This window comes from Dryas octopetala, chromosome 5 (assembly GCF_963921425.1).
Source record: "Dryas octopetala chromosome 5, drDryOcto1.1, whole genome shotgun sequence".
In the NCBI taxonomy this organism is placed as follows: Eukaryota; Viridiplantae; Streptophyta; class Magnoliopsida; order Rosales; family Rosaceae; genus Dryas; species Dryas octopetala.
Window position 1 is genome coordinate 22,371,385 of NC_141370.1, and position 13,179 is coordinate 22,384,563.

The 13,179-nt window shown below is 38.9% G+C and overlaps 2 protein-coding genes across 3 annotated transcripts; one reads left to right on the forward strand and one right to left on the reverse strand.

Annotated features, from left to right (window-relative positions):
- Window positions 1-2,957: 2,957 nt before the first annotated feature.
- LOC147285870 (ankyrin repeat-containing protein ITN1-like) lies at window positions 2,958-6,853 on the forward strand. The gene is made up of 3 exons (XM_086244911.1): window positions 2,958-4,127; window positions 4,477-4,886; window positions 5,514-6,853. The coding sequence occupies exons 1-3, from the start codon at window positions 3,641-3,643 to the stop codon at window positions 6,378-6,380; spliced, it is 1,764 nt and encodes a 587-aa protein (XP_086101037.1). The 5' UTR covers window positions 2,958-3,640; the 3' UTR covers window positions 6,381-6,853.
- Window positions 6,854-7,426: 573 nt separating this feature from the next.
- On the reverse strand, window positions 7,427-12,895 carry LOC147285871 (type I inositol polyphosphate 5-phosphatase 12-like). 2 transcript variants are annotated; one of them, XM_086242936.1, is made up of 11 exons: window positions 11,781-12,893; window positions 11,442-11,694; window positions 10,408-11,218; window positions 10,129-10,253; window positions 9,903-9,987; window positions 9,615-9,777; window positions 9,472-9,512; window positions 9,109-9,376; window positions 8,832-8,955; window positions 8,375-8,735; window positions 7,427-8,036 (listed from the first exon to the last, which is right to left on the reverse strand). In XM_086242936.1, exons 1-11 carry the CDS (start codon window positions 12,619-12,621, stop codon window positions 7,704-7,706), a joined length of 3,405 nt encoding a protein of 1,134 aa, XP_086099062.1. In that variant the 5' UTR covers window positions 12,622-12,893; the 3' UTR covers window positions 7,427-7,703. The 2 variants fall into 2 exon arrangements, with proteins under 2 accessions (XP_086099062.1, XP_086099061.1); XM_086242935.1 differs by having other exon boundaries at window positions 9,472-9,777; window positions 11,781-12,895.
- Between the last annotated feature and the right edge of the window lie 284 nt (window positions 12,896-13,179).

The window sequence follows — 13,179 nt, forward strand, 5'->3', positions numbered from 1 at the left end:
GGTGAAAAGAACAAGTAAGTGGTGCTTAATGCGTTGCGAAAAGTACTTACCTGAAACGGGGATACCACAGCTGGTATCCCCCTTTCTCTATTTCTCTTTTATTTTCTTTTTATTTTCTCTCTTTTTTGTTCTGCTCTTTTTCTCTCACTACTGTTACATAAGCGTGCTTCTATCACAGTGGCAAACAAGTTATTCTCATGGGTTGCGGGTGAATAGGTTATTAATTCCCATGGAATATATATGGATTGATGAACTGCGGTAGAAACATTCATGGCTATTTCAATACTAACATCGATCATATATATCCTTTAAGTAAATTGCATACATACTATGATAGTCTGATACACAGGATCATTTATTTTATTTTATTTTTTTACTACACACCCTCGTGAATCTAAATCACTTACACTTGGGATTGAAAATTCAAATGAATTCTCTTTACATGGATACATGGCCAATATATTTCTTTAGGCATAAGGCCCAAAATCTTCACATGCTGCAAGATTATTAAATTAATAACATTGTCTTATATTATTTAGTTATTTATAAAAATAAAATATCTCAAGAATCATTTCTATCTATTAAATGTCACATCACAAAACAAATGTCATACTTACAAATTTTTGATAGAATCCCTTGTTGCCACGGATTATGGACGAAAATTGTTCTGCAAAATAATTTAAATATAATTTTGTTCTTTAACAACTAAATAATGCCATTGTAACTATTATTTAGTACATATAGTCTAATAGATGATATTTTAACATTAGACGGCACTTTCGGTTACCCAAAAAAAAAAAACATTCGACGAGACCCACCTATATGAATTTTAATAAAGCCTGACGGCGGCGCAATATGCAGCAATTGGAATTTGGATAGAAAAATATTTGGGTCACTCTTTGGGGTATCCCAAGGTTATCCCTTCCTCCAAAATAACAATTTCGGTAATGTCGACGTATGATCGGAACCGTTCACTTTTTAAATCACCTATTATAGATCATTTCTACAAAAAATCAAATCAATCGGAAATCGTTTGGTTATATAATTATTGTCAATTAAGTAGAAAAAATTGATGGTTTTCAATTAAAGAGTGATTTTTTGACCAAACCGTTGATTTTTTCTATTTAATCAACAACAGTTATATAATTAAACGATTTCCGATTGAGTTGATTTTTTGCAGAAATGATCTATAATAGGTGATCTAAAAAGTGAATGGTTTCAATTATGCGCCGGTATTACCGAAATTGTTATCTTGAGGGAAGAGGTGACCTTGGGGTACCCCCAAGGAATGACCCAAGTAGTGTCCATTTGGATATGTAAGAATTGCTCATGCCATCGGGCTTAAATCAAGAACAAGTCCTAGATCTATCTATGTTATTGATAAATTAGGTTCATAAAGTTACAAAAAAATAAAATTGAAGAGCTTAGAAAATTAAGTTGTTGAGTGCCAATAGAAACGCATCTACGTGCATAAGCACATATAAATTGGATATGTATGATAAGTTGTTAAGGTACGTGGTCGAAATCTTGACAGTTTTCAAGAATATTTATACATCAAACAATAGTGAAGCTTAATCTAACTTGAGTCCAAGAATATTTATACATCAAACATCTTGGTCAAATAATGATTTTCTGATTTGTTCGACTTATTTGTTATATTATTAATTAGATTAGAAAAATGAGCACAGAAGAATGACATAATACTACTGGCAAGAGTCGCTCTTTCAAATTTTAAAAATAATTTTGAGGTACATATTTAGACCAATGTTACATCCAGTCTTTGTGGGATTCTTTTTTTGGTCAGAAGTTAAATCGAATGATCTAATATAAACAGCCTAACTTTGTTTTTTTGGCCAACGAATGTAGTAATTGCAATAAAAGTCAAAGAAATTCGACTATCTTGAATTGCATGTTGTCCCAGACAAACTGTGAGAGTCTGTGATTTGTGGAGATAGATTGGGTACTGATTCCCTTTAATTTGTTTGTTGTTTTGTAATGCTGTGTCTACGAGCCATTTGTCCTTTTTTTTCTTTTGTTCACCACATCGTGGGGTATACCGTATACCCACCAGTGACCGGTCACCGCAGACCAGTTGAGACTCTTGAGGATGTTGACCACATTTTCTGTCGTCACTCATTTATCTTCTCTTTTATAATATCTATAATATTTAAGAATACTGATTCCTACATTAATTCTTAATAAATAAGTTGGGAATGATTTGCAATTAGGGAGGCACATGTATGCTTCTTCAACTCTTCCCAACAAGACTTGCCAAACAAATTTGTTTTGGAATTTACCCAAAAGAAAAAGCAAATTAATTTGTTGTTGGGCAATAATATAACTTTTCTCATCCAATTTATATATATAGTCCTTTATAAAGCTCAATTAACTATGATTTTTTTTTAAAAAAATAATCAAATGAATTTTTTCTAATGAACTATAGTCCACCAATGATTTGCATATTACACCAAGTAGAGAATTTAAAATATCTAATGAAATTTATTGTGAATCACTTAAGTTTGATGTAAATTATCTGTCTTTAATCGATCTAAAAGATTAATTTGATACGTAAAAATTGACACATGACACCTTTGATTACCAAAAAAAAGCATCCATCTTAGTAGCTTGTCCTCTCAAGTGCTTTTACTCAACGTTATTCTCCCTAATATGATTTTACTCTAAATATTAATCTTAAATATAAAAGATAAAATCAAGAACAAATATCATTATATTATTTAATATAAAGAAAAAAACTTTCTATAAACAGTAAGTTCAGATAAAGTATGCAACTTTTTTTCATTGAGTCAGATAAAGTATCTCACTTAAAACTTAAAAGTAAAAACATCATGTATGTGTGTGAGTGTGTGGATGGTGTTGTCAGCAGTGGTTTGTTCTTGCTGTCTCATACTCTCATAGTCTCATGTAATTATGTGTGAGTTAAAGTTGGGGTATTTGTTTTTTAATAGAAATTTATGATTGGTTTGTTCTGTGACTGATACAGATACAATCATACAGATACAGATACCCTCTCTCTCAGTCTCAAATTAAGTCTCAGCTTCCTTCCGGGTTTCAGAGATAAACGAGCTCCTGATCTCTTGTTTGTTACTCATATTCTCTTAGTGTTGGCTGTGATTGGTATCTAGTTTCTGGATTTTCAGATTCAGAGGAATCTAGTTTCATTTCTGGTTTGTTCCTTTCCACATCAACATAAGGTATAGAAAGCTCATAATAATCAAGGTACTGGGTATTGATCTCTTGTTTCTTCACCTGTTGGCTTGCTTTGTGGTTCTGGCTTCTGTTGCTTTCACTGTTAAACGGGTTTTGATATATGATAGTTGAAATGGTAAATTTCAGTTTGGATAGAATCAGCTTTTGAATCAGAAAATTGGAATTCCAAGTAAGCAGAGGTTAGAGAACATTCACAAGTTTTGTCCGTGTCTCTGTATCATCTAAGAATTGGGGTTTTTAGTGTTACTGTAGGGAAGTAAATTTTGTTGAAATGTTTATCTGATCCTGGAAAAGTAGAAATAGGTTTTGGGCTCTAAACTTGGGGACCCCGGATTCCCATTGTACAGGGAACTAGGAAGTTGGATTTTGTTTGAGATCATCAACTGGTATTGTTTCGGCAAAACTGATATTCATGGAGAGACAGAGCAGTTTTCGGACAGCAACGATGGAGAAACAACCAAGTTTCAATGGGGCAATTGAGCAACAATCAAGTTTTCGTGGAGCAATGGAGAAACAGAAGAGTTTTCGTGGATTTATGGAGAAGCAGAAGAGTTTTCGTATAGTTATGGAGAAGCAACTGAGCTTTATTGGTGGGGAACGAAGGAGGAGCAAGGAGTCACCCGGTAAAAGAGGGGACTCCCAACTCCATTTGGTGGGTCGGGCAGGGAATTTAGTTAGAGTGAGCGAGATTCTTCAGAATCGTAATAGCAGTAATGAGTCAATTGGTTTATTGTCAAAGACAAACCAGGAGGGAGAGACTCCCCTCTATGTCTCAGCGGAGAATGGGCATGCTGTGGTTGTCAGGGAAATGTTGAAGCATATGGACCTTCAAACTGCATCCATCACGGCCAGAAATGGCTACGATCCATTCCACATTGCTGTAAGACAGGGTCATCTTGGTAAGATACATACTATTTTCACCAATATGCATGCTGCAACTGTATGCTTCTGCAATTAGGATTGTCATTCATGTCTTTTGCAACTTGATACCAATTCCTGGGATCACAAATTCTAGGAAATAAGTTGCAGCTCAGCAACAAAGGCTAAAAAAGAACAGTGCCTTCATTTTAATTCTCTCTATCATTCTTCAGTTTCACAATTTGATATCCTATTTGATAGCACTTGGTATCATTTATAGTAAAAATTTCATAAATCAGTAATGGAAAGTATCAAATATTATCACTTGGTCATCTGCATCATGACGTTATGTTGTTCTTCTTCTTGTAACTTTGAAATGGTTTGTTTCAGAGGTGTTGAAAGAACTTCTGCACGTGTTCCCCAACTTGGCTATGACCACAGATCTATCCAATTCAACTGCCTTACACACAGCTGCTACTCAGGGGCACATTGAGATCGTAAATCTCCTTCTGGAAACAGACTCAAATCTTGCTAAGATAGCCCGCAATAATGGTAAGACTGTCCTTCATTCAGCAGCAAGGATGGGGCACTTGGAAGTAGTCAAATCTCTACTAAGCAAGGATCCAACCGCTGCTTTTAGAACTGATCTTAAAGGCCAAACTGCACTGCACATGGCTGTCAAAGGGAACAATGAGGAGATTGTACTGGAGTTGCTAAAACCTGACCCCTCAGTTTTGACTGTGGAGGATAACAAGGGAAACACAGCATTGCATATTGCCACAAGGAAGGGCCGAATTGAGGTGCTTAATTCCTCCTTTCTTTACTTTTCATTTTATTTAATAATCCAATGAAATACGCTACATGTTATTTCAATGATTTAAGTTTCCATTATTTTACAACCAAAGTTCTAAACTAGGTCTGTGATCTGGATTTTATTTATCTAGGTTTTTCTAGGTCATGTTATGTATTTTCATCAATTATTTGTTAATTTGCAAAGGTGGAGCTGTGTCTATATGTTTCTGTTTCTCTGCCTCTCCATGTGTAGAATGAGGCTGCAAATAAATTGTTGGCATGTTTTCTAACAGCTTAAACTTGTACAGTATAGTGGCTGTCTAACCACACAAAAAGTAGACCAAGATTTTACATATCGTTCCCATAATCCATATATAGGGTATATAGAGTTCTAAGTGATTATGGATACTTGAGTTTTACAAAAGTGCAAAACTGTGAATATTTTTGGCATAGGAGTCTTAAATCTTAACTCTGTCCTATTTGTGGACTACTACTAAAGTGTCTATCAAGGGGATAACGTAGTATAGGACTTTGACCACAAGCTCTTTCTCCTAGCGGATAATGAAATTTTATAGCTTCTTCTTGTGGTTTACAATCTTACTGAAATTTGGCGGCTCCAATCCATGTGATTGCAGAATGTACGTTGTTTATTGTCCATTACTAAAGAGGGTACCAACATCAATGCAATTAACAAGGCTGGAGAGACCCCGCTTGACATTGCAGAAAAATTTGGAACTCCAGAACTAGTGTCCGTTTTAAAGGAAGCAGGGGCTACCAATTGTAATGACCAAGGAAAACCTGCAAATCCAGCGAAGCAGCTTAAGCAGACTGTGAGTGACATAAAGCACGATGTCCGGTCCCAACTTCAGCAGACCCGTCAAACCGGTGCCAGAGTCCAGAAGATTGCAAAGAAGTTGAAAAAGCTCCACATTACTGGCCTCAATAATGCTATCAACTCTTCCACTGTTGTCGCCGTGCTGATCGCCACCGTTGCTTTTGCGGCCATCTTCACTGTTCCTGGCCAATATGTGGAGCAGGAAACACCAGGGTTTTCACTCGGACAAGCCCATATAGCAAAAAACGCGGCTTTCATCATCTTCTTTGTGTTTGACAGCCTCGCACTATTCATCTCCCTGGCTGTTGTTGTAGTGCAGACATCTGTGGTTGTGATTGAGCAGAAGGCAAAAAAGCAGCTTGTTTTTGTGATAAACAAGCTCATGTGGCTGGCTTGCCTCTTCATTTCTATTGCTTTTATCTCTCTTACTTATGTGGTGGTGGGTTTGCACTCCAGGTGGCTTGCTGTGTATGCAACAGTTATAGGCAGCACAATCATGCTCACTACCATTGGCTCCATGTGCTATTGTGTCATTTTACATAGGATGGAGGAGTCCAAATTGAGGAATATTAGGAGAGCTGAGAGTAGGTCTCGTTCTTTCTCTGTCTCTATGGCATCAGAACACGAGATTTTGAACAGCGAGTATAAGAGGATGTATGCACTTTAAGTTGAAGGACAACTGAGTTTGGGAGATTGGAACACAAGGGTTGGGTGACCTATATATGAATCCATCCTGTATGTACCTAGGAGAGGAGAGTCCGAGACTTGCACTAGGAGGAACCATATGCTGCTCCTGCTCAACGTACTAATCAGATTCTTTAATGCCATTAGATTAATGGTAACAACTTATGTAAAGGCATCTCTTAATCTAGAAATATGGAGTATGAAGAGAGAGAGAGAGAGAGAGGTATTGGGTTTAGCAAGTAAAAGAGAACATATATGCTATATGTATGGTCCTTGATCTTGTCATCTCTTGATGATTTTCTACTTTTACATGAAAGCTTCCTAGAAAGGAATGCCTTTGTACTTCTTTGTGCATTCTGTGGTTATGGCACTGCTATGAATTCAGGTCAGGATCCAATGATTACTTTACCCTTGAGGCTATATTGAATGAATGTGCCAACTACAATTATTCAAGTATGTGATTATGAGCTTACAGATGGTCCGTATTATGTGCAAGTATTAATGTGCTTAACAACGTGATGTTTATAATTAAGTTAATAAAATCCAATAGCTTTTCTCGGATGGTATTGTATCCTTTATAATTTGTATATATTGATCAGTTTATTACCTTTTGGTTTGTCCACCATGCGACCAACGCATGGAGCCCTGCCTGGGTCAAAAGCAATTTTCATGAAGAATAAATTCCATGATAAATTTCAATTATCAAGGCTGAAGGAAAACAGGGTATAATTGAGAGAGAGAGAGAGAGAGAGAGAGAGAGAGAGAGAGAGAGCATTCTGACTTAATTTCTATACAGTAATATGGAATTGGTTAATCTAATACAAGAAATTCTCAGTTATTACTAGTTTATGACCTCACCTAGTCAGAAATAAAAGTAGTCAACAGAGATTCTTCGTAAGCATTGTTTCAGTTAGAAGCCAAGCAGTTGAGTTGATGACGACTGCTTTTTTGTTGCATTTCCATTTTTACAGCCTTCAACAAACCATGCTTACCCAGAAAGAAAGTACAAATGTTGTGCATGACTTTGACTAGAAAACTTTGAGGTAAAGAATTAACCTGATAACAAAGAGAGAACATGGTGATGCTAAACATATAAATAAAACCTGTACTAAACCGACTCAACTCATAAACAGGCTGCCTCCACGAGTGAGTATACACACCAAGTTTCTTTTTGTAAAGAAAAGGATGATGCACTTGACTTGGCATTTAATTAAATCCCTCTTTAGTCTTCACTCCTACCACGTCCGCACGTCTACGCATCTATAATAGCCTCATATTATCTCAGTAAGTATCTGATACCAGAGTCTCAAGAATTTTTCGAGTTACTTTCGGTTGAGTTGTTAGGTTGCTTGTGAACTGGACTTCCTTGGCTTTTTCTAGAGCTGTTGGATTTTGAGTCCATGCGTGGGGCTGTCTTGGCTGAGAAGCAATGACGCACACGAATTTGGTGATTGTATGTTCGGGTAGAGCAACTACCCTGGACATTCACCTCCAAAATCACTTCCTTATCACGGGTGTCTTCACACCACCAATTTTGAGGGATGCCATCAACAAATTCTTCCAAGGTATGAAACTCTTCATGATGAACTGACACTTCCGCAGATTGTTCAGGTTTAATCATGCCAGCTGCTGGTGTCACCTAATGTATTTTTTTTCCCAAAAGAAAAAGAAATTAGAAGAATAGGTACTAGGTTGTGGGAATTGTTATTACCACTATAAAACTTGAGATGAGGTGGTGAGTTATGCTAAAGGAAAGTGCTGAGTATGCCTGCATTGTGGCATGGCCACAATACTAGGTCTAGTGTGCTAAAAAGGTAAGCGATACAAAGTAGGCTGAGTTATGAGGTGAGGTGACCTTGAACCCTTAACCTCTGAATGATAAGGGCGCACAAATACACACCAGTATTTTCTATACAAAGCAAAAATTAAATTTTTTTAAAGGACATAAGAGAAGCAGTAAGCCGAAAATGATGATACCTCAAGCCATCGGGGAAACCCATTAGCACCTCTTGGGCGATATTCAGGCTCGTCTCCATCCTCCTTGACAGTGGACTGACCTTCACAAATGATTTTAAATATGGCTATATCCTTCACACATTTATTAGTGATACGTAAAATGGATGTGTCCTGATTTTGAAGGATTATGTTGTTGGTGTTCACAACAGTTTCTGGAACAACATTTAATTCTTCAAGCATAGACCTGATTTTGTCATTGTTTCTTATAATTTCCCCAAACAACTTTCTCCTTACTGATCTATCAACATGGGCAATTTGCAAAGCTAATTTACACCGGACAGGTTTGTGATCACTGTCAGTCACATCCATGCATGCCTCATACCTATTTGAAAATTAGACCAATTTTTAGATCAATAGAAGAAAAAGAGACAACAGGTAACAATTCCACAACAACAACAACAAATATATAAAAACATACTGTAAAATTGATGAGACTACAGGGCACTCTAAACTGCACTCAGACACTGGACCCGTTCGATTGTCACGATATATTATTCTGTCACACCAGGCAGGAATGCGTTTCTTCTCACCAGAATCATATCCTGAAAAGGATGCATAGCCAAAGTTTTAAATTAACACACTCAAGAACAATCTTTATCTAGTTCGGTTTCATGGATGTGAACACTAACTAATAATCTGAGAAGCCACGAGCTCAAATAGCTAATGCGAAAACTGAAACTGTCGTTACCAAATACCTGCTAAACCTGGTTGATGCCTTTCAAACTTGTATGTTGGAGGGAATCTGATGATTGCTTCACGCATCCCTTGGAAAACTTTCCCAGCTTTCATCTCTGCTCTGAGCTGATCTTTTTCTCTGAGCCAATCAAAGCATCTTTGTGAAACAAAGTCCCTTGCTTCATCATAAGATATACCAAAAAGTCGGTAATTGAAATCACCAAGAAAAAGAACCACATCCGCTTCAGCTAATTCAGGCCTTGTTTCTTCAGAGTTGCTGCCTACAGCCTGAATCACCAATGTTTTTAAGTCTTGGCTAGTAAAAATAAAATTAATGTGAGACTGGATTGATTTCAGAAATACGAATTAAAACAAGTACATACATTTGTAGTCCGAGTCGCATTAACAGCAGTTGAGACGCCAGCTGCAAGAGAGAGGACCCATGGCAAGCCAGAAGAATAAAGCAGCCAAAATAAATATGTAGACAAGGCAAGAGAGCAAGACAAAAACAGGTATGGTATCATACCAGCTGCTGTGTTAAGTAGAGATGACCGGTTGAAGACCATATTTCGATAAATGTGATCAAAATCAGCATTACGGCGATTGACAGCTTCCAAATGTGCAGCCAAGTGACAGTTGACAAAGCACATTATCCGATCATAGACTCTGATTCTCAAACCTACACCTCCCTGATTGAACATAATTAGCCTGGTCAGTGTCTAACTGCACTATCATTTTATTCTGCAAACATTAAGGTAACAATTGCAAACCTCAAGACATGCCAAATGAGCACTGTGAATGGAGATGTACAAACCTTATTACCAATGGCACGACCAAATCCGCATGGAACTGCTCCAGCATCAATATCCCCGACATGTGTTCTAAGATTCTTTCTTACCCTAAATGAGAATCATCAGCTCATAAATAAGCTAAGAAAAATGAAGTAATTTGAGGATAAAAGGAAAGAAAGATGAACTGCAGGCTTATTACATTTGGTGAAAGGCAAATTCCTAAAATGTATTTCCATGATAATCACTTACCAAAGAGATATGAGCAAGCCTGCCAATTGCCTAGAACCCATACGTTCAAAAGTTTTTCCTTCTTCTAAGGCCTTTCCTATATTATCCAGCCACCAGTGCCCAACAGAACTCCCTTCAAGCCCTACCTACAAAGAGAAAAGAAACGGTAAATGAATAAGTCCATAGAGAGAGAGAGAGAGAGAGAGAGAGAGAGAGAGAGAGAGAGAGAGAGAAACAAGCATTGGAGTAACCATAATCACGCAGTACACAGCATCAACAAAAGAAGTCAAAGGATCTTACAGTTTCTTTTGCTGCAGACATTGCAAGAAAACCTGCCCCCATTTCTACTTCTTGCAATCCAACAACTACAATACCAACATCTGGCACTGCAGAACCCAACCATGACATGAGTGCATTATGAGATGCTCTTCCTTGACCAACATTCCACGTCCCGATTAAAATTCTAACATTGTCTCTTGTGGTATATATTTGTTCCTTTGCAGCCAATTCTGTACGTAATACGTTGTCAATAGGTCCTGGAGATAGGAAGCTCCATCCACGTATACCACCATGAGTAGCCAAGCTATAAACACAACCAGTTCCAACTGCCAATTTTATCACAGGACTACTGTGTGCAACCCATGCTGCAATCAGATTTCCCTCAAGATCCAATATCTGAATGTGGCCACTCGCATAGCCTACATATATTCGTGTCCCAAAAGTACAAAAGCATTGGACAGCAGAAGAATGGTGATTAAAATCTTGCTGACGGTTTCCATTTCCATCCCACTGCACCAGTAAACCATTTGCACATCCGCTCCATATCATGCCATCTGTAGTTAGCACGAGTGCTTCCGTTTTCTTGGCATCTTCTACAAATGCCCCTGCCCCTCTGGTTGCAACTCGACGAACAGCATCTGCAGCTCCCATTATAGCATTACGTGACCGTTGCAAAAAGCCGGATTTCTCCTTTTTTGATGCGGAAACAAATTTTACCTTCATCTCATCTTCTACTGCGGCTTGATCTTGCTGCACTGATGACATGTCTACTCGATTCTCAATCTGACCATCTATATTAAAGACTTTCAGAAGCTCTCTTGTACGAGCATCCCTGCCAAATCAACATCTTTAAGAATAATTTGAAAGGAAATTATATATTAGAATCTCAACCTAAGCAATTAGACACTCTGAAACATTGCCATTAACTACCTGTACACAATATATGAAGACCAAAGCTCTGCAGACTAAGCGAACCAAAAATCATACTTGTAAAGGTAAAGTAGGGAAATGAAGATTGAACCTGACTAAGACAAGGTCTGGAATTGAAAACTAACCACAATGAGAAGGAGAGAGAGCTAGCACACCAAACTTTAGCTCTAAAATTATCAGATAACAAACACTTGACATCTTGAGAAGATATACTACAGACTCCATTGACAGTGACTTGGGTCCTAAGGTCAATGCAGGACCTCTCGACCAGTAAAGCTGCCATATGTCTTTCCTCTGGTTTTAGAGAAAGAGATTTTTCAATGGATTCCCATGGCCAGATCTTAATGAGACCACCCTCAGAGCCTGACCACATATCACCTGGATGATGGATAGGAGGTCAAGATTATATTAATTAAAATTTAAAAAGAAGAAGATTGACGTAAATAAAGAATAAAGAGACTGACCGTAAGAAGTGATAACCATGGCAAGAACAGGAGCGCGGTGGGCCTGCCATGAAAGGCCTTCCTTAAAAGGAGGAGAAGGAGAGTGAGAGTGAGTGGCCGTAGTCTTCCAAGAGCGAATCTTGCCATCCTTATGGCCCGTCCAAATCAAGCTGTTGGCAACGTCAACCATCAAGAGGAGGGTCGGAGACGTGTTGGCCGATTCATAGTAAGGGGCGGCGTCCTCATCGCCCCTGAGGACTCTGCCGCCGAGGCCGCACCCCGGTTCCAGTACATCCTTCAAATTCCAGACCCTCACTCCGCCCTCCTGCCCAGCCCACAGCTGCGTCTCCGTGCATGCAATGCTTCTCAGGAACCTCCCCACCTGGGTCTCCCGGAGAGGGTGGGGTCTCAGCTCCACACACGGTGGCCGACCCGGATGGACGGCCGCGCGCGTAGGAAACCTGAATATTCCACTGCCGCCGCCGCTGCCGATGAATTCAGGCAATGCCTGCGATTCGCGGGCAGGATCGTCAGGATCACCCTCCATGCACAGGATTTGGTCCAGCCTCTGGGAGACCCCATAGTCCTCAGCATTCAAATTGGGAGCAGCAGTACTGCTGCTCGTGGTGGTGTTCGAGGAGTAGGGAAAAAAATCATCGTCGGAAGAGTCGTAGTAGGAGTCGACGACGTTGTTGATGGGGACGTGGACGTCGTCAAGGCTGTGCTTGCGCATTTGGTGGTGCCGTTTTTGAGCAGTGGTTCCACGCAGTTGCTGGCTCAATGAGTGCGATTTCCGGGGCGGAGGGGCAGAGCTTAACCCGGCCAATGCCTCCCTGTCGTCATCTTCACTTCTCTCGTCCATTCCAAGCTAGCTTCACAATTATTTACTTTTTTTTGTTTTTTTGGTCAATAGCTTCACAATTAATTACTTAATTTGCAACATAAACGAAGCACAATAAACGAAGGGGAGGGGAGGGATGGGAATCCTAATGAATTGGTTAATTGGTTGGTTGCGTTGTAAGGAAAAGAGAGACCGAATCCTAATTAAGCGGAGATAATGAAGAAGAGGATGAAGGATGGATTAAGGAGGGAGATAGGGGCAGAGCATACCAATAGGCAATAGCATGCAAATTCACACAACAGTTACAGGCCTACCTTTCAACCATACACGTGTCCCCCTGTGAGGCCTTCCCTTTTACGAGGCCTCAAATTTAACACCTTCATTCGCCACATAATTAATTACCTATATATTCATCATTCGAGTAAACGGTAAACCCATCACCCATGTTATGTTCAAATGTTAAATTGACTCACAGATCGACTAGGCTTCTGGACAAGGATTCATTGCGCGTGCATATACCCATTCTAAATGAACCAACCACAAATTCTTCTGTTACATTATTGATCGATCAGTTCACGA

Excerpts from the sequence above, each read along its gene's own strand:
- LOC147285870 (XM_086244911.1), top strand. The coding sequence starts at position 3,641 with ATGGAGAGACAGAGCAGTTTTCGGACAGCAACGATGGAGAAACAACCA. Across the intron at positions 4,128-4,476 it reads TGTAAGACAGGGTCATCTTG|AGGTGTTGAAAGAACTTCTG; the intron begins GTAAGATACATA and ends GGTTTGTTTCAG. Across the intron at positions 4,887-5,513 it reads CAAGGAAGGGCCGAATTGAG|AATGTACGTTGTTTATTGTC; the intron begins GTGCTTAATTCC and ends ATGTGATTGCAG.
- LOC147285871 (XM_086242935.1), bottom strand. The coding sequence starts at position 12,621 with ATGGACGAGAGAAGTGAAGATGACGACAGGGAGGCATTGGCCGGGTTA. Across the intron at positions 10,254-10,407 it reads TGTCTGCAGCAAAAGAAACT|GTAGGGCTTGAAGGGAGTTC; the intron begins GTAAGATCCTTT and ends TTCTCTTTGTAG. Across the intron at positions 9,377-9,471 it reads ATGCGACTCGGACTACAAAT|GCTGTAGGCAGCAACTCTGA; the intron begins GTATGTACTTGT and ends TTGGTGATTCAG.